The sequence below is a fragment of the Oncorhynchus tshawytscha genome, linkage group LG07 (assembly GCF_018296145.1).
Source record: "Oncorhynchus tshawytscha isolate Ot180627B linkage group LG07, Otsh_v2.0, whole genome shotgun sequence".
Taxonomy (NCBI): Eukaryota; Metazoa; Chordata; class Actinopteri; order Salmoniformes; family Salmonidae; genus Oncorhynchus; species Oncorhynchus tshawytscha.
In genome coordinates this window covers 27,871,899-27,893,494 of record NC_056435.1, presented here as the reverse complement: position 1 = coordinate 27,893,494, position 21,596 = coordinate 27,871,899, and the positions used below count along the sequence as shown (strand labels likewise).

Genomic DNA, 21,596 nt, shown 5'->3' with positions numbered 1-21,596 from the left:
CAGATTTTATATTCTTCAAAGTAGCCACCCTTTGCCTTGATGACAGTTTTGCACACTCGGCATTCTGTCAACCAGCTTAATGAGGAATGCTTTTCCAACAGTCTTGAAGGAGTTCCCACATATACTGAGCACTTGTTGGCAGCTTTTCCTTCACTCTGCTGCCCTTCAACTCATCCCAAACCATCTCAATTGGGTTGAGATCGGGTGATTTGTGGAGGCCAGGTCATCTGATGCAACACTCCATCCCTCTCCTTCTTGGTCAAATAGCCCGTACACAGCCTGGAGGTATGTTGGTTCATTGTCCTTATAAAAAACAAATGACCCACTAATCGCAAACCAGATAGGATGGGGTATCGCTGCAGATTCCTGTGGTAGCCATGCTGGTTAAGTGTGCCTTGAATTCTAAATAAATCACAGACAGTGTCACCAGCAAAGCACCCCCACACCATCGCACCTCTTCCTCCATGCTTCACGATGGGAACCACAAATGCAGAGATCATCCGTTTACCTACTCTGCATCTCACAAAGACACGGCGGTTGGAATCAAAAATCTCAAATTTGGACTCATCAGACCAAAGGACAGATTTCCACCTGTCTAATGTCCATTGCTCATGTTTCTTGGCCCAATCAAGTCTCTTCTTCTTATTGGTGTCCTTTATTGGTGGTTTCTTTGCAGCAATTTGACCATGAAAACCTGCCAAAGTCCCCACCATTTCTCCTTTACCCAAATCCAGATAGCTGATGTTCTGAAAGAGCTGCAAAATCCGGACCCCTACAAATCAGCCGGGCTAGACAATCTGGACCCTCTCTTTCTAAAATGATCTGCCGAAATTGTTGCAACCCCTATTACTAGCCTGTTCAACCTTTCTTTCGTGTCATCTGAGATTCCCAAAGATTGGAAAGCTGCCGTGGTCATCCCCCTCTTCAAAGGGGGTGACACTCTAGACCCAAACTGCTACAGACCTATATCTATCCTACCCTGTCTTTCTAAGGTCTTCGAAAGCCAAGTTAACAAACAGATTACTAACCATTTCGAATCCCACCATACCTTCTCCGCTATGCAATCTGGTTTCAGAGCTGGTCATGGGTGCACCTCAGCCACGCTCAAGGTTCTAAACGACATCATAACCGCCATCGATAAGAGACGTTACTGTGCAGCCGTATTCATCGACCTGGCCAAGGCTTTCGACTCTGTCAATCACAACATTCTTATTGGCAGACTCAACAGCCTTGGTTTCTTAAATGATTGCCTCGCCTGGTTTAACAACTACTTCTCTGATATAGTTCAGTGTGTCAAATCGGAGTGCCTGTTGTCCGGGGTTCAATTCTCGTCCCGACCCTCTTTTCTATATACATCAATGATGTCGCTCTTGCTGCTGGTGATTCTCTGATCCACCTCTACACAGACGACACCATTCTGTATACTTCTGGCTCCTCCTTGAACACTGTGTTAACTAACCTCCAGACGAGCTTCAATGCCATACAACTCTCCTTCCGTGGCCTCCAACTGCTCTTAAACGCAAGGAAAACGAAATGCATGCTATTCAATCACTGGTCACCATAGCAGCATCCACTCGTAGCACGCGCTCCAGCAGGCATATCTCACTGGTCACCCCCAAAGCCAATTCCTCCTTTGGTCATCTTTCCTTCCAGTTCTCTGCTGCCCATGACTGGAACGAATTGCAAAAATCTCTGAAGCTGGAGACTCACATCTCCCTCACTAGCTTTAAGCACCAGCTTTCAGAGCAGCTTACAGATCACTGAACCTGTACGTAAACAGCCCATCTATCTACCTACCTCATCCCCATACTGGTATTTATTTATTTTGCTCCTTTGCACCCCAGTATCTCTACCTGCACATTCATCTTCTGCCGATCTACCATTCCAGTGTTTAATTGCTATATTGTAATGGCCTATTTATTTCCTTAACTTACCTCATTTGCACTTTTTGTTTTATTTTGTTCTACTGTATTATTGACTGTATGTTTTGTTTATTCCATGTGTAACTCTGTGTTGTTGTCTGTGTCACACTGCTATGCTTTATCTTGGCCAGGTCACGGTTGCAAATGAGAACTTGTTCTCAACTAGCCTACCTGGTTAAATAAAGGTGAAACAAATAATAATACAAAATAAATAAAAATGAATGCCTGATTCACGCAGTCTCCTCTGAACAATTGATGTTGAGATGTGTCTGTTTACTTGAACTCTGTGAAGCATTTATTTGGGCCGCAATCTGAGGTGCTGGTAACTCTAATGAACTTATCTGCAGCAGAGGTAACTCTGATTCTTCCTTTCCTGTTGCGATCCTCATGAGAGCCAGGTTCATCATAGGCTTGATGGTTTTTGCGATTGTACTTTAAGAAACTTTCAAAGTTCTTTACATTTTCCGTTTTAACTGAACTTCATGTCTTAAAGTAATGCTGGACTGTCATTTCTCTTTGCTTATTTGAGCTGTTCTTGCCATAATATGGACTTAGTCTTTTACCAAATAGGGCTGTCGTCTGTATACCACCCTTACAACACAACTGATTGGCTCCAACGCATTAATAAGGAAAGTAAGGACATTCCATAAATGAACTTTTAACAAGGCACACCTGTTAATTGAAATGCATTCCAGGTGACTACCTCATGAATCTGGTTGAGAGAATGCCAATAGTGTGCAAAGCTGTCATCAATGCAAAGGGTGGCTAGTTTGAAGAATCTCAAGTATAAAATATATTTAGATTTGTTTCAAACTTCTTTGGTTACTGCATGATTCCATACGTGTTATTTCCTAGTTTCGATGTCTTCACTATTACTCTACAATGTAGCAAATAGTACAAATAAAGAAAAACCCGTGAATGAGCAGTATGTTCAGATCTTCCTTGGGAAAGAGCTCGTCTGACCTCAATGGGACTTTCTGGTTAAATCCAGGTTCAATACAAAATCTCCTTGACCATAAAATGGCTGCCTTTGTAACCTAACAGTAATCTATCAGGGGACAGACACAAGACCACTATAGGTAATCTAGCTAAAGTGTTTAGTTGGCATGGCCGGTGCCTGTTCTTGGCTCATCTCCATGAGGGCCAGGGGAGGGAGAGGAGAAATGCTACTGGCTGGCTCTCTGCCCACCCACCTTTTAGCCTGACAAAGATAGATCATGGGTGATGGAGGCTAGCATTTTCCTCTTCTAATCACTGCGCGCCAAACACGTAAATCTCACCGGAAAAATAGCTCATGTCAGCGATAGATCTATATTACCCCGTCCACCCCTTTTCAGGAAGTAACAGAGGAAGTAAATCAGGCTTATGTGGTTGTGTTTCACTTTGATTAATGCACCAATCAAGAGAGTGTATGTAAAGCACATTCCCACACATGGCCTTGAAGGAGGCAATGGGGCTGCTCCATAATACACACACATGTACTGTACACAGCCTAATCACAGCCTAATCACATAACAGGTGACATGAAACGTGTTCTCAAAATAGTCCCTACTACAAACCCGCCAACGCATAGCGAGGGTGGTTTTGCGGTGTGAGTGTGTGCCTTGTTGACGAACAGTGCAGTGTCTTATAGGGCAATCAGGCTCAGTGTTAAACCCAAGGGATGTGGCCTGCTGTGGACCACAGAGCCTGTTTTATCTGCCTGCCTGCCAGAGCCCCGACCCAGGACTGCTGCTGAGGACGGCTGAGTCAGGTGAAACAGAAGATTCTGGGAGAGGAGGATAATCTTCCCAAGTGCATTTTTTTGGAATCCTACATCCCCATAGCCTATAGGGTAGCACTGCTTTTGGCCAGAGCCCATGAGGTTGTACACAGCCTCTCTGTGTGGCCAAACATCTGTCATGATTCTGGCTTCTGGTTGGCTGTCTGTACCTCTGGTCACAAGCCTCCGTCTTTGTCTCTCCCTATTGTATTTGTCATCCCTTTCCACTCATGGATCGTGGATATTTAGCTTGTGTTTGTAGTTAGTGGCTGGCTTGATATTACCCCAGAAACCTCAGCTGGTTACACTGTTCGATAAAGGACAGTTCTGTCCTATTAGCTACAGTAAATGTCCTGCCAAGTATGACAGCATAGCAATGGCCAGTGTTTTCGTGTCACGTTCAAAATAAACATGGGCTCCTATGACCCAGTTCATCAACTGACAGCCATTTTGAACTGACCTTTGACTCCTGTGTTCCCTTTTGTAGATTTACAATGAGAAGAAGAGCCAGTTTGACATCAAGAGGAACAATCCCAAGGACCTGGTGGAGAGGGTGGCACGAGACATCGCCAAGCTGCTCACTAGCAAGAGGAGAGCCCTGGAGGTAAGATGATGCTCCTGCCGCACCTGACAGAGAGGAGACATTCCGGGGGGGGATAGTTATTTCCATATAGGAACATGCTGGAGGGGTTAGTTTCATATCTTCTTAAAGGGTTTGAGGGTTTACGAAGGGAACGAAATGCCCTTGAAGATAGTTGTGCTATTCTAGTGACTGAAGGGAAAGATCCAGAGAGGAGGGGGGAGTGTTTTAGAGGTGACCGTTGAGGGGAGACAATTATTTCCATCACATGCCCTCTGACTGGTTTGTTTCATGCACCCGGTGCCGAGTCTCAACCCCCCCCCTCCCCACCCTCCAATATTTCAAAAAGCCTACCATGTTACGGAGCATGATAGATTCACTGTTTGAACTGATCCCGAAAAATGTGATTTGTAAAAAAAACGAAAGAGATTCTGCTTTATTAGGCAGTCTAACAAAGCGAGTTCATTGCTTGTTTGGCTCAAATCGCCTGCGCATTCACATGTGCAGGACACTGAGAAAGCGCCATTATACCTAACCAGATCTGCGTTTGATGATCAGAGTTTTGTATTCATTATATTAGAGCTTTGTTGGTGCGTTTTCTGTAATGTTGTCGGCGAATGTCCTCTGAAGGGAATTAGAGGTTAGAGTTCACGAACATTTGCACGCTGCATGTTCACACATTGAGGGTAAACACACACACACACAGTGCAGAGATGCACACATAGAGGAGCTCTAAAACCTACAGGAAGAGTGGAGCCACACTGCTCTGAGAGGGGATGAGAGAACGAGAGAGAGAGAGAGAGAGAGAGAGAGAGAGAGAGAGAGAGAGAGAGAGAGAGAGAGAGAGAGAGAGAGAGAGAGAGAGAGAGAGAGAGAGAGAGAGAGAGAGAGAGAGAGAGAGAGAGAGAGAGAGAGAGAGAGAGAGAGAGAGAGAGAGAGAGAGAGAGAGAGAGAGAGAGAGAGAGAGAGAGAGAGAGAGAGAGAGAGAGAGATGTCTTTATTCTTTTGGAACGTCTGTGAGTGTAATGTTTACTGTTCATTTTGATTGTTTATTTCACATTTGTTTATTATCTACTTCACTTGCCTTGGCAATGTTAACATGTGTTTCCCATGCCAATAAAGTCCTTAAATTGAACTGAAATTGAATTGAATTGAGAGAGAGTGTATGAGAGAGAGAGAGAGGGAGAGGGAGAGGGAGAGGGAGTGCAGGGCGTTGTGGTGGAGGAAGGTAGACTACTCCTCTCTCCTTCTGTCTGTGCTGCCCTCAAAGGTGCCCTCAAGGCAAAAGTGCTGCTGTTTTCACCAGCCAAGCCTCTTGAATGGACAGTTGAGGATAGATTTTAACAACACGGTGTCTTACAGGAGAAGGCACAGTAACCCGAGCATCACAGCACAGCCTCTTAAAGGGACAGGCAGCATGGATAATTCTGTAGCACGGACCCTTAAAGAGGAAAGGTACTGTATCACAACGTGCCCTGTGGTCATGCCGTGCGTGGGAATGAAATTGGACTGGCACTGACCTTCCGGCCCGTTTTGGCAGGGGTGCCCTGTGAGCTCAGTGTAGTGCAGTGCCCACGCCTCTCCCCTCCCTGTGCCTGTGTGCCCATCGTGCCCTTCGTTCCCATCCCCCTGTTGGCCTAACCTCCTGGACCACACTGTCACCTCACATCCCATCTCCACTGCTCACTCAGGAGGGAGCAGAGCAAACGAGGTGAAAAAAGAGAAGGGATGGAATGAGAATGTCCACCCGAGGCTCAGGAAAAACCAGCGAAATGATGTTCAGAAATTCATAGATTTAAAAATGAGCAACAAGGCAGAGAGAGATGGAGGGTGAGAGAGAGAGGAGAGAGAGCGAGGCAGAGGGAAAGAAATGGAGGGAAAGTGTGAGATGGAGTAAGAAAGATATGGAGAAAGAGAGAGATGGTTGGAGAGAAAGAGCAAGAGAGAAAGGGAAAACATTTGAAGAGCAAAAGGAAAAGAAAAAGAGCAGGAGTAACGAGAGGAAGGAGAGAACAGAGGGAGGAGAGAACAGAGGAAGGAGAGAACAGAGGGAGGAGAGAACAGGGAGGAGAGAACAGGAAGGAGAGAACAGGGGAAGGAGAGAACAGAGGGAGGAGAGAACAGAGGGGGAAGAACAGAGGGGGAGAACAGAGGGAGGAGAGAACAGAGGGAGGAAGGAGAGAACAGAGGGAGGAGAGAACAGAGGGAGGAGAGAACAGAGGAAGGAGAGAACAGAGGGAGGAGAGAACAGGGGAAAGGAGAGAACAGAGGGAGGAGAGAACAGGAAGGAGAGAACAGAGGGAAGGAGAGAGGAGGAGAGAACAGGGGAAGGGAGAGAACAGAGAGGAAGGAGAGAACAGAGGGAGGAGAGAACAGGGAGGAGAGAACAGAGGAGGGAGGAGAGAACAGGAAGGAGAGAACAGAGGGAGAGAGAACAGGAAGGAGAGAACAGAGGGAGGGGAACAGGAAGGAGAGAACAGAGGGAGGAGAGAACAGGGAGGAGAGAACAGAGGGAGGAGAGAACAGGGGAAGGAGAGAACAGAGGGAGGAGAGAACAGAGGGAGGAGAGAACAGAGGGAGGAGAGAACAGGGGAGGAGAGAACAGAGGGAGGAGAGAACAGGGAAGGAGAGAACAGAGGAGGAGAGAACAGAGAGGAGGAGAGAACAGGGGAAGGAGAGAACAGAGGGAGGGGAAAGGAGAGAACAGAGGGAGGAGAGAACAGGGGAGGAGAGAACAGAGGGAGGAGAGAACAGGGAAGGAGAGAACAGAACAGGGAGGAGAGAACAGGGAGGAGAGAACAGGAAGGAGAGAACAGAGGGAGGAGAGAACAGGAAGAGAACAGAGGGAAGAGAACAGGGAGGAGAGAACAGAGGGAGGAGAGAACAGAGGGAGGAGAGAACAGGGAGGAGAGAACAGGGAGGAGAGAACAGAGGGAGGAGAGAACAGAGGGAGGAGAGAACAGGGGAAGGAGAGAACAGAGGGAGGAGAGAACAGGGAGGAGAGAACAGGAAGGAGAGAACAGAGGGAGGAGAGAACAGGAAGGAGAGAACAGAGGGAGGAGAGAACAGAGGGAGGAGAGAACAGAGGGAGGAGAGAACAGAGGGAGGAGAGAACAGAGGGAGGAGAGAACAGAGGAAGGAGAGAACAGAGGGGAGGAGAGAACAGGGGAAGGAGAGAACAGAGGGAGGAGAGAACAGGGGAAGGAGAGAACAGAGGAGAGGAGAGAACAGGGAGGAGAGAACAGAGGGAGGAGAGAACAGAGGGAGGAGAGAACAGAGGGAGGAGAGAACAGAACAGAAGGAGAGAACAGAGGAGGAGAGAACAGAGGGAGGAGAGAACAGAGGGAGGAGAGAACAGGGAGGGACAGGAAGGAGAGAACAGAGGAAGGAGAGAACAGAGGGAGGAGAGAACAGAGGGAGGAGAGAACAGAGGGAGGAGAGAACAGAGGGAGGAGAGAGGAGAGAACAAGGAGAGAACAGGGGAAGGAGAGAACAGAGGGAGGAGAGAACAGAGGAAGGAGAGAACAGAGGGAGGAGAGAACAGAGGGAGGAGAGAACAGAGGGAGGAGAGAACAGAGGGAGGAGAGAACAGAGGGAGGAGAGAACAGAGGGAGGAGAGAACAGAGGGAGGAGAGAACAGAGGAAGGAGAGAACAGAGGGAGGAGAGAACAGGGGAAGGAGAGAACAGAGGGAGGAGAGAACAGGGAGGAGAGAACAGGAAGGAGAGAACAGAGGGAGGAGAGAACAGAGGGAGGAGAGAACAGAGGGAGGAGAGAACAGAGGGAGGAGAGAACAGAGGGAGGAGAGAACAGAGGGACGAGAGAACAGAGGGACGAGAGAACAGAGGGACGAGAGAACAGAGGGAGGAGAGAAGGGAGTCATTTTCTGGTCATTTAAGAACACAAGGCTCATAAAACTACATGGAAAACAGTTAATCTATTTAATTTCACCGAATGATAAATTATTGAGCTAAACAGAAAATTAATGACATTAGCTGAATCAATTCTGAATCAACTCCACTAGGGATTCATACAGTTGAAGTCGGAAGTTTACATACACCTTAGCCAACTACATTTAAACTCAGTTTTTCACAATTCCTGACATTTAATCCTTGTAAAAATAGTAGAGAGAATGATCTATTTCAGCTTTTATTTCTTTCATCACATTCCCAGTGGGTCAGAAGTTTACATACACTCAATTAGTATTTGGTAGCATTGCCTTTAAATTGTTTATCTTGAGTCAAACGTTTCGGGTAGCCTTCCACAAGCTTCCCACAATAAGTTGGGTGAATTTTGTCCCATTCCTCCTGACAGAGCTGGTGTAACTGAGTCAGGTTTGTAGGCCTCCTTGCTCGCACGCACTTTTTCAGTTCTGCCCACAAATGTTCTATGGGATTGAGGTCAGGGCTTTGTGATGGCCACTCCAATACCTTGACTTTGTTGTCCTTAAGCCATTTTGCCAAAACTTTGGAAGTATACTTGGGGCCATTGTCCATTTGGAAGACCCATTTGCTGCCAAGCTTTAACTTCCTGACTGATGTCTTGAGAGTTTGCTTCAATATATCCATATAATTCTCCTTCCTTGTGATGCCATCTATTTTGTGAAATGCACCAGTCCCTCCTGCAGCAAAGCACCCCCACAACATGATGCTGCCACCCCCGTGCTTCACGGTTGGGATGGTGTTCTTCGGCTTGCAAGCCTCCCCCTTTTTCCTCCAAATATAACGATGGTCAGTATGGCCAAACAGTTTTATTTTTGTTTCATCAGACCAGAGGACATTTCTCCAAAAAATATGATCTTTGTCCCCATGTGCAGTTGCAAACCGTAGTCTGGCTTTTTTATGGTGGTTTTGCAGCAGTGGCTTCTTCCTTGCTGAGCGGGCTGTCAGGTTATGTTATTTTTTTTATGAGTTCTTGGCTGATTTCTTTTGATTTTCCCATGATGTCAAGCAAAGAGACACTGAGTTTGAAGGTAGGCTGTGAAATACATCCACAGGTACACCTCCAATTGACTCAAATGATGTCAATTAGTCTATCAGAAGCTTCTAAAGCCATGACATCATTTTCTGGACTTTTCCAAGCTGTGTAAAGGCACAGTCAACTTAGTGTATGTAAACTTCTGACCCACTGGAATTGTGATACAGTGAATTATAAGTGAAATAATCTGTCTGTAAACAATTGTTGAAAAAATGACTTGTGTGGCGGTTGGCAACCAACTTTAAGGTGCATTACCACCACCAACTGGACTGGAGTGTGGACCTCAAGTCATCTTTCAATCACCCACGTGGGTATTTGCTCCTAAAAACCAATGAGGAGATGGGAGAAGCGGGACTTGCAGCTCGTCAAGCGTCAGAAAAAATAGAACCGCTTGCATTTTAGCGCCAGGCTACGCAGATGTTCGTTGACGTGCGAGAGCAGTTTGGGGTGAGATGATTGAATAACGTGTGGTGCTGCTTTTCATGCCGGAGAATTTCCACTTCCTCCTTCCTAGTTATTCACTCCCATGAAAGTGACGAGAGTATGTTTACTCCACTGATGAACAAATGCAAAGCGACTCTAAATGCTTCGTTCCAAACTACTGGGAATGGAAACAAACTCATAATACACCTCAGGCTCTCTCATATACAGTCATGTGAGATTGTGTCCCGTCTAAATGCCTCGTCCCACTGGGCTCCGATGTCAACTCAATGTCCATTCCACATTGGTTTAATGTCATTACATTGAAATGACGTGGCATTTGCGATGTTGATTCAACCAGTGTGTGCCCAGTGGGATGCTCTGAAACAACTGTGTTGTGGTCCGTCCGTCTGGCTCCTCTCTTCCCTCTTCTTCTCACTCTCATGTTGCTGTCAGCGTTCGGCATTAAATCAGCCATGTCCAAAGTAAGATATTAAGTTGTGTTGTCAAGCAACACAATGAGTCACTCTTCCCGTATTAGCCATGAGTTTTAACGAGCTGGCCCGGCAGTGCCAGGAGCTACTCCAGAATGATACAGTACACTAATGAACTAAACCCTGGTCTGAACTCTGTACGCATTATTCTGTTACATGAAAGGGGGCCTCAGCAACCAACATCCTGTGGAATAGAGGAGCACAAGAGAGAGAGAGAGAGAGAGAGGGATATCTTAGTGGCTGAGACTCAGATATGCTTGTGTGTTTATGGGTAATGGTACTCTCCTGCACGTTTGTGTGTGTGTGTGTGTGTTTCGCAAGTGTGCGTGTGTCTGCGACAAGTGTGCGTGTGTCTGCGACAAGTGTGTTATCTGAGCGGCAAGGCACACAGCTAGCTGTACAAGAGGCGGTGGTTTGACAGCCTTTTAACAGCTAGCATGAAAGAGAACAGAGCTCCCCATGTAACCTGTCGTGGGTATAAAACGCCAGGCAGAAGGGATTCCTGTTAGAGTGATCTGGGTCTGCCTCTCTCTTCCCGGGCTTCTTTGATCGCATCTCCTCTTCCCTCCGCTCTATGTCAAGGCAGCGGCTGGATGTTAGGTAGGGCCTCTGTGTCCCTGTGAACCAGGCCGGGTGGATGTTTCTGAACATCCACCAGGCTGTCAATCAAGGCCTGTATGCCGAGGAGGCAGCATTATAAGGATGTCAATCAGGGACTGCTGGTTGGGGATTCGTCAAAGCACAATGAGAAGTGCCTAGAGCTACATGGTGTTACGGTCGCGTCGCATTCTGATCAGTGAGAGGGAGTAGCAGCAAACAGAGCCGCTGTGAAAGCCGGTCCGGGGATTTTTCACAGAAGGGCCTGTTGGAATAGAAGAAGGGACCGAGGTTGATTTGATCCAGTTCTACACGTCTCTGTACATCTCCACTATAACGAGTTATAATCGGTCAACGGATGGATGCCTCTAGGCTGTTTTGTTTTATACACGTATCACTTTTGCTGGGTATTTCTTGTCATGGTCGCAGGCCTTAAACCTTTCTTTCCACCAGACAGACATGGATGAGTAAGAACTAACTAAGCTCCCTGACAACAAGTAGGACAGATATCAAGCCAGTGGGGGACAAAAATCGAATGAAATTGTATTGTTCACGTGCGCCGAATAGAACAGGTGTAGACTTCACAGTGGAATACTTTCTTAGGAGGCCATTCCCAACGGTACAGAGTTGTAAAAGTAAGACAAATATGTGCGGGGGAAAAAAGTAAATAGTAACACTTTCACCTTTATATGACTATTTAGTACTTTTCCATCAGTGTATACAAGGAGTACTAGTACCGAGTCAATGTGCAGGGGTATGAGGAAGTTGAGGTAATACAGTATGTACATGTAGGTAGGGATTAAAGTAACTAGGCAATCAGGATATACACTACATGACCAAACAAATGTGAACACCTGCTCGTCGAACATCTCATTCCAAAATCATGGGCATTAATATTGAGTTGGTCCCCCCCCTTTGCTGCTATAACAGCCTCCACTCTTCTGGGAAGGCTTTCCACTACATTGCTGTGGGGAATTGATTCCATTCAGCCACAAGAGCATTAGTGAGGTCAGGCACTGATGTTGGGCGATTAGGCCTGACTTGTAGTCTGCATTCGAATTAATCTCAAAGGTGTTCGATAGGGTTGAGATCAGGACTCTGTGCAGGCCAGTCAAGTTTTTCCACACTGATCACGACAAACCATGTATGTATGGACCTCGCTTTGTTCACAGGGGCATTGTCATGCTGAAACAGGAAAGGGCCTTCCCCAAACTGTTGCAAGTTGGAAGCACAGAATTGTCTAGAATGTCATTGTATGCTGTAGCGTTAATATTTCCCTTCACTGGAACTAAGGGGCCTAGCCCGATCCATGAAGAACTGCCCCAGACCAATATTCCTACCCCAACAAACTTTACATTTGGCACTATGCATTGGGAGAGGTAGCGTTCTCCTGGCATCCGCCAAACCCAGATTTGTCTGTCTGACTGCCAGATTGTGAAGCGTGATTCATCACTCCAGAGAACGCAGTTCTACTGCTCCAGAGTCCAATGGTGGCAAGCTTTACACCACTCCAGCCGACGCTTGGCATTGCGCATGGTGAGCTTAGGTTCGTGTGTCGCTGCTCGGCCATGACACCCACTTCAAACAGCTATTGTGCTGAAGTTCCTTCCAGAGGCAGTTTGGAACTCAGTAGTGAGTGTTGCAACCGAGGACAAACCATTTTTTACGCGCTACGGGATTCAGCGCTCGGCCACGTTGAAAGCCACTGAGCTCTTCAGTATTCTACTACCAATGTTTGTCCATGGAGATTGCATGGCTGTGTGTTCGATTGTATACACCTGTCATCAACGGGCGTGGCTGAAATAGCCAAATCCACTACTTTGAAGGGATGTCCACATACTTTTAGCCATGTCGTGTATAATAAATAGAGTAGCAGAAGTTTATGTAAAGTGTGTCTATGTGTGAGTGTCAAATCAAATCAAATCAAATTTTATTTGTCACATACACATGGTTAGCAGATGTTAATGCGAGTGTAGCGAAATGCTTGTGCTTCTAGTTCCGACAATGCAGTAATAACGAGCAAGTAATCTAACTAACAATTCCAAAAAAAACTACTGTCATACACAGTGTAAGGGGATAAAGAATATGTACATAAGGATATATGAATGAGTGATGGTACAGAGCAGCATAGGCAAGATACAGTAGATGATATCGAGTACAGTATATACATATGAGATAAGTATGTAAACCAAGTGGCATAGTTAAAGTGGCTAGTGATACATGTATTACATAAGGATGCAGTCGATGATATAGAGTACAGTATCAACGTATGCATATGAGATGAACAATGTAGGGTAAGTAACATTATATAAGGTAGCATTGTTTAAAGTGGCTAGTGATATATTTACATCATTTCCCATCAATTCCCATGATTAAAGTGGCTGGAGTAGAGTCAGTGTCATTGACAGTGTGTTGGCAGTAGCCACTCAATGTTAGTGGTGGCTGTTTAACAGTCTGATGGCCTTGAGATAGAAGCTGTTTTTCAGTCTCTCGGTCCCAGCTTTGATGCACCTGTACTGACCTCGCCTTCTGGATGGCAGCGGGGTGAACAGGCAGTGGCTCGGGTGGTTGATGTCCTTGATGATCTTTATGGCCTTCCTGTAGCATCGGGGGCAGAGTCTAGTGAGTGTGTGTTGGAGTGTCAGTGTAGTATGTGTGAGTGTGGGGGCAGAGTCTAGTGAGTGTGTGTTGGAGTGTCCGTGTAGTATGTGTGAGTGTGGGGGCAGAGTCTAGTGAGTGTGCATAGAGCCGGTGCAAGGGAGTCAGTGCAGAACAATTAAGATAAATGAATAAATAATAAAAGGGTCAATGTAAATAGTCCAGGTGTCTTTGATTAACTGTTCCGCAGTCTTATAGCTTCGGGGTAGAAGCTGTTCGGATGCCTTTTGTTTCCTGACTTGGTGCTGTAGCAGAGAGAACAGTCAATGACTTGGGTGACTGGAGTCTTTGACAATTTTCAGGGCCTTCCTCTGACACCGCCTGGTATAGAGGTCCTGGATGGCACTGAGTCCGGCCCCAGTGATGTACTGGGCGGTACGCACTACCCTCAATAGCGCATTGGTTGAATGAACATTGTTTCCACGTTGATACAACACGTGAGGATGTTGTATCAACGTAGAGAACTGGTTGGATTCTCAAAACGTCATCAACATAACGGCATTTGGTCTTTTTTCTCACCCAATTTTTCCCCTAAATCCAATGACTTGGCGACTTTTTTTGTGGATTTCACTTTGAATTCACGTTAGTTGACAACTCAACCAAATGTAAATCAAAACTAGGCGTTGAACTGACTTCAGTTCAACTTTGACCTGATTTCTACAGCCAGGTGATGCTGATGGAGAATTGAATGTTGTGTTGTTGAAAGTTCAAAGGGCAGGGTCAGATGGTCTATATGGAGGATGATTAATCATGTTTAATTATAGTGCGTTGTATTAGGATAGGAGACCAAATCAGGTGGAGCAGTTTTATGAAAGCGTCAAGGTGCCTGGGTGGTTAGTAACGAGGGTGTGTGGTTGTGGGTAGTGTGACGAGAAAGGTTTAATGGCGGGAACCGGCTTACCGAGATTTATAGGCATTTACCGGACAAACCCACTCCCCTTTTCCCTGGATAAATAATTACGAGAAATTGGTCAATTATAATAAATGATTTCTCTGAACAGTGTGACGTCAAATTGAACTTTTCAAGGATACGTCTAAATCTGTCTTCATACGGCCTTGCCTGCTCTGCTATCAATAATCAACGCTCAGGGTGTGTGTGTGTGTGTGTGTGTGTGTGTGCTTTGTTGTAGCCTACCGTATTTGCTTACAAAAAGTCGGCATTAATTAAAAGCTCACATATTTGTTATGCTAAAACGGGACCTTCCTATGCAGTTAATACAGTATCAAAATTGGCTTTTGAGCTACCGGCAATCCTACCTGCTTTTATTAGTAGAAAAAATGTTGTATGTAGAATGTTATCCTACATTTGTTTTCTGTCTTGAATAAAAGTAATAATGGAAAATAATAGTAGACTGGTCAGATGGAAGACACTCTTCAGTAAAAGGCACTTAAAGGACTCTCAGACCATGAGAAACACGATTATCTGGTCTGATAAAACCAAGATTGAACTCTTTGGCCTGAATGCCAAGTGTCACGTCTGGAGGAATCCTGGCACTATACCTACAGTGAAGCATGGTGGTGGCAGCATCATGCTGTGGGGATGTTTTTCAGTGGCCGGGACTGGGAGACTAGTCAGGATTGAGGGAAAGATAAACAGCGCAACTTACCTCTGATGAAAACCTGCTCCAAAGCACTCAAGACCTCAGACTGGGCGAAGGTTCACCTTCCAACAGGATAATAACCCTAAGCACACAGCCAAGACAACGCAGGAGTGGCTTCGGGACATGTCTCTGAATGTCCTTGAGTGGCCCAGCCAGAGCCCGGACTTGAAGCATGATCTAATATCTCTGGAGAGACCTGAAAATGTGAAGCGACGCTCCCCATCCAACCTGACAGAGCTTGAGAGGATCTGCAGAGAAGAATGGGAAACTCCCCAAATACAGGTGTGCCAAGCTTGTAGCGTCATACCCAAGAAGACTCAAGGCTGTAATCGCTGCCAAACGTGCTTCAACAAAATACTGAGTAAAGTGTCTGAATACTTATGTAAATTTAATATATTTATTTTTAATACATTTGTAAATATTTCCAAAAACCTGTTTTTGCTTTGTCATTATGGGGGTATTATGTGTAGATTGATGAGGAAAAAACAATTGAATCAATTTTTGAATAAGTCTGTAACGTAACAAAATTTGTGAAAAGTCAAGGGGTCTGAATATTTTCTGAATGCAATGTATATACTTTTAAATGGACATTTCAGTTTGAACGGGAATACTGGGAAGCCTAGTAATTGCAATTTTCTCGGGAAGAAAAATTGGTCAATTCTCTGGAAAATGTTAAACCCTAGTGAGGAGAATATAGTAAGTAGTGGGGGGGGATAATTGTGCAAATATGACTTAGATGCTCTGTGACTCTGCCATCAAGATGTTTCGTATTGCGTCAGACAACAACATTGACGAATACGCTGATACGGTGTGCGAGTTCATTAGAACGTGCGTTGAAGATGTCGTTCCCATAGCAACGATTAAAACATTCCCTAACCAGAAACCGTGGATTGATGGCAGCATTCGTGTGAAACTGAAGGCACGAACCACTGCTTTTAATCAGGGCAAGGTGTCTGGTAACATGACTGAATACAAACAGTGCAGCTATTCCCTCCGCAAGGATATCAAACAAGCTAAGCGCCAGTACAGAGACAAAGTAGAATCTCAATTCAACGGCTCAGACACAAGAGGTATGTGGCAGGGTCTACAGTCAATCACGGACTACAGGAAGAAACCCAGCCCAGTCACGGACCAGGATGTCTTGCTCCCAGGCAGACTAAATAACTTTTTGCCCGCTTTGAGGACAATACAGTGCCACTGACACGGCCTGCAACGGAAACATGCGGTCTCTCCTTCACTGCAGCCGAAGTGAGTAAGACATTTAAACGTGTTAACCCTCGCAAGGCTGCAGGCCCAGACGGCATCCCCAGCCGCGCCCTCAGAGCATGCGCAGACCAGCTGGCCGGTGTGTTTACGGACATATTCAATCAATCCCTATACCAGTCTGCTGTTCCCACATGCTTCAAGAGGGCCACCATTGTTCCTGTTCCCAAGAAAGCTAAGGTAACTGAGCTAAACGACTACCGCCCGTAGCACTCACATCCGTCATCATGAAGTGCTTTGAGAGACTAGTCAAGGACCATATCACCTCCACCCTACCTGACACCCTTGACCCACTCCAATTTGCTTACCGCCCAAATAGGTCCACAGACGATGCAATCTCAACCACACTGCACACTGCCCTAACCCATCTGGACAAGAGGAATACCTATGTGAGAATGCTGTTCATCGACTACAGCTCGGCATTCAACACCATAGTACCCTCCAAGCTCGTCATCAAGCTCGAGACCCTGGGTCTCGACCCCGCCCTGTGCAACTGGGTACTGGACTTCCTGACGGGCCGCCCCCAGGTGGTGAGGGTAGGCAACAACATCTCCTCCCCGCTGATCCTCAACACTGGGGCCCCACAAGGGTGCGTTCTGAGCCCTCTCCTGTACTCCCTGTTCACCCACGACTGCGTGGCCATGCACGCCTCCAACTCAATCATCAAGTTTGCGGACGACACAACAGTGGTAGGCTTGATTACCAACAACGACGAGACGGCCTACAGGGAGGAGGTGAGGGCCCTCGGAGTGTGGTGTCAGGAAAATAACCTCACACTCAACGTCAACAAAACTAAGGAGATGATTGTGGACTTCAGGAAACAGCAGAGGGAACACCCCCATCCACATCGATGGAACAGTAGTGGAGAGGGTAGCAAGTTTTAAGTTCCTCGGCATACACATCACAGACAAACTGAATTGGTCCACTCACACAGACAGCATCGTGAGGAAGGCGCAGCAGCGCCTCTTCAACCTCAGGAGGCTGAAGAAATTCGGCTTGTCACCAAAAGCACTCACAAACTTCTACAGATGCACAATCGAGAGCATCGTGGCGGGCTGTATCACCGCCTGGTATGGCAACTGCACCGCCCTCAACCGTAAGGCTCTCCAGAGGGTAGTGAGGTCTGCACAACGCATCACCGGGGGCAAACTACCTGCCCTCCAGGACACCTACACCACCCGATGCTACAGGAAGGCCATAAAGATCATCAAGGACATCAACCACCCGAGCCACTGCCTGTTCACCCCGCTGCCATCCAGAAGGCGAGGTCAGTACAGGTGCATCAAAGCTGGGACCGAGAGACTGAAAAACAGCTTCTATCTCAAGGCCATCAGACTGTTAAACAGCCACCACTAACATTGAGTGGCTACTGCCAACACACTGTCAATGACACTGACTCTACTCCAGCCACTTTAATCATGGGAATTGATGGGAAATGATGTAAATATGTCACTAGCTACTTTAAACAATGCTACCTTATATAATGTTACTTACCCTACATTGTTCATCTCATATGCATACGTTGATACTGTACTCTATATCATCTACTGCATCCTTATGTAATACATGTATCACTAGCCACTTTAACTATGCCACTTGGTTTACATACTTATCTCATATGTATATACTGTACTCGATATCATCTACTGTATCTTGCCTATGCTGCTCTGTACCATCACTCATTCATATATCCTTATGTACATATTCTTTATCCCCTTACACTGTGTATGACAGTAGTTTTTTTTGGAATTGTTAGTTAGATTACTTGCTCGTTATTACTGCATTGTCGGAACTAGAAGCACAAGCATTTCGCTACACTCGCATTAACATCTGCTAACCATGTGTATGTGACAAATAAAAATTTGATTTGATTTGATTTGATCAAACTGATTGTGAGGGAATACAGGAGCTCTGACCAGACAGTGTGCATGGATGGCAAAAATGCACTTGACAGATTTAATCAGTCACTCTGCGTAAGCCTCTGTTTCCCCTAGCCTGACCATGGAAATCAAGACGGCACAGATGGGCCAGGGCGGGGGTGGACGGGCCAGCTCTATGTCATCTGTCATCGTGTGACACATAGATATATAATTTACAAAGACAAATGCACACACACACAGGCATGCACACATTTGTGTGTGTGTGTGTGCGTGCCAGTTGCAACTTTAACACGAAAATATTGGTGGGGCAAACTCAAATCAAAAAAGTGAATATGCATCGAAACTACCACACTACAAGACGACACATCGAAAGCACCATCATAATAACCGAATCCCAGAAAGGAATTTGAGCCACACACACAAACCTTATAACATTCGAGTTATGATCAGTTTATAGACCACTTCCCATGTCTTTAGATCTAATTGCACAGGAGACCAAGTCAAGCACACTTTTATAGAGTGAAGTTTATATGACTTTAGAATCCACTTCAGCATCGGTCTGTAGTATTGCCAATCGTTGTCTGAGTATTGGAATGCAGCCCAAACAGGGCAGTTGTGTTTGCCTGCCTGTTGCCAAGATGCCGCGGTTAAGAATAATGTAGCCACGTTTGTAAAGCTACTCCCTTGCTTCAACAATTGTATAGTTAGAGTTCTATGGGTTATTACAGTCTAACGTCAAACATTAACAAGACACACCGTTGTCTAGGTACATTAAACCGCTTTTAGCCACTGCTTCGATCCAAACCAATCGTGTTTTATCTCTAATTTCTTTAAGGCCTTATTTTCATACTCAGTGGCGGATGTTTTAAATCTACGTTTGCTTCATAACGCAAAGTTCTGAAATAATTTGCTGGGAGACAGTCGACATAATTCAGTATGGCTTTTCAGCTAGCTAACTAGCTAGAAGATGATAAACAACTTTGAAGTTGAGTCCATCAGTCCAATCAGCTACCAGAGATATGACACCAATTTATCCGTGACCAATGACATTGAGCCTTCTTGGGTGGGCACTACTAATGTACTTTATCTCTATGGCAGCAAACAAGGGGGCTGAAGCTGCCGGACCATACCAGTACATGTTGCAGTCATGCACTGTCCCAATGAATTCACTCACCCATCCGAACCTTTGAGCACATGGCAATCATGCGCAGCCAATTGCACACAACTAGAGAAGATCAACAAGGGAAAGATGGTCGCCCATTGAGTCCTTAGGAAACTGTGCAGTATTTTGTTTTTATATTTATTATTTCTGACATTGTTAGCCCAGAAAACCTTAAGTGTTATTACATACAGCCGGGAAGAACTATTGGATATCAGAGAGATGTCAACTTACCTATACTACAACCAGCTCTACGACCAGGAATACGACTTTCCCAAAACGGATCCTTTGTCTGCACCTCCCCGGGCATTTGAACTGATTTCAGCTGACCCAAAACAATCCGTTGGAGGACAAGGTGCCAGAGCGGTCTTATAGTGAGGCTTCGGATGCGCGCACACCACCCACCGCTTCCGAGTATATTACTCACTAATGTCCAGTCCTTAGTTAACAAAGTCAATGAAATTAGGGCAAGAGTTGCTTTCCAAAGAGATATCCAGGATTGTAACATACTCTGTTTCATGGAGACATAGCTAGCTAGATGGGGTCATGCTGTCAGAGTCCATACAGCCAACGGTATTTTCAGTGAATGGCACCGACAGGAACAAACATCTCTCTGGTAAGAAGGGTGAGGGTGTATATTTCATGATTAACGAATCATGGTGTAATTGTAACAACATAGAAGAACTCAAGTCCTTTTGTTCACCTGACCTAGAATCATATTATCTCCCAAGAGAACTCTCCTCGGTTATCGTCACAGCCGTGTATATCCCCCCGCAAGCGGATACCAAGACGGCCATCAAAGAACTTCACCCGACTTTATGCAAACTGGAAACCATATATCCTGACGCTGCATTTATTGTAGCTGGGGATTTAACAAAGCTAATCTGAGAACAAGCCTACCGAAATTCTATCAGCATATCAATTGTAGTACACGAGCGAGTAACACACTCGACCACTGCTACTCTAACTTTCGCGATGCATGCAAGGCCCTCCCAACCCCTCCTTTTGGCAAATCTGACCATGACTCCATTTTGTCGCCCCCCTCCTACATAGGCAAAAACTAAAACCGGAAGCGCCCATGCTTAGGTCTATCTAACACTGGTCTGACCAATCGGATTCCACACTTCGAAGATTGCTTCGACCACCTGGACTGGGATATGTTCCGGGTAGCCTCAGACAATAACATTTAGCGAGTTTATAATGTTTATAAGGTATAGGAGATGTTGTACCCACTGTGACTATTAAAACCTTCCCTAACCAGAAACTGAATTGATGGCAGCATTCGCGCAGAACTGAAAGCACGTACCACCGCATTTAATTATGACAAGGCGACTGGAAACATGACCGAATACAAACAGTGTAGTTATTCCCTCTGTAAGGCAATCAAACAAGCAAAATGTCAGTATAGAGACAAAGTAGAGTCGCAATTCAATGGCTCAAACACGAGACGTATGTGGCAGGGTCTACAGACAATCACGGATTACAAAAAGAAAACCAGCCCCGTCGGTGACATCGACATCTTGCTTCCAGACAAATTAAACAGCCTCTTTGCGCGCTTTGAGGACAAACAGTGCCACCGACATGGCCCGCTACCAAAGACTGTGGACTCTCCATGGCCGACATGAGTAAAATACTTGAACGTGCTAACCCTCGCAAGGCTGCCGGCCCAGACAGCACCCCTAGCCGCGTCCTCAGAGCTTGCGCAGACCAGCTGGCTGGTGTGTTTACAGACCTATTCAATCAATCCCTATCCCAGTCTGCGGTCCCCACATGCTTCAAGATGGCCAACATTTTTCCTGTTCCCAAGAAAGCTAAGGTAACTGAACTAAATGACTATCAATTCTGTCATCATGAAGTGCTTTGGGATCATATCACCTCCACCCTACCTGTTACCTTAATTAGACCCATTCCAATTTGCTTACCACCCAATAGGTCCATAGATGATGCAATCGCCATCACACTGCACACATCCTTATCCCATCTGGACAAGAGGAATACCTATGTAAAAATGCTGTTCATTGACTGCAGCTCAGCATTCAACACCATAGTATCCTCCAAAGTCATGATTAATCTTTAGACCCTGGGTCTCGACCTAGCCCTGTGCAACTGGGTCCTGGACTTCCTGACGGGCCGCCCCCCAGGTTGTGAGGGTAGGAAACAACATCTCCACTCCGCTAATCCTCAACACTGGAGCCCCACAAGGGTGCTTTCTCAGCCCTCTCCAATACTCCCTGTTCACCCACGACTGCGTGGCCGTTCACGCCTCCAACTCAATCATCAAGTT

General features: G+C 45.9%; 1 protein-coding gene across 3 annotated transcripts in view; it reads left to right on the top strand.

The window, feature by feature from the left end:
• Positions 1 to 21,596, top strand: part of LOC112254289 (voltage-dependent calcium channel subunit alpha-2/delta-2-like) — a 309,636-nt gene that overhangs the window by 50,901 nt on the left and 237,139 nt on the right. For all 3 annotated transcript variants that reach the window (XM_042324234.1, XM_042324237.1, XM_042324235.1), the window contains exon 3: positions 4,172 to 4,288. In XM_042324234.1, coding sequence (XP_042180168.1) covers positions 4,172 to 4,288 — 117 coding nt within the window. The remainder of the gene's footprint in view (positions 1 to 4,171; positions 4,289 to 21,596) is intronic.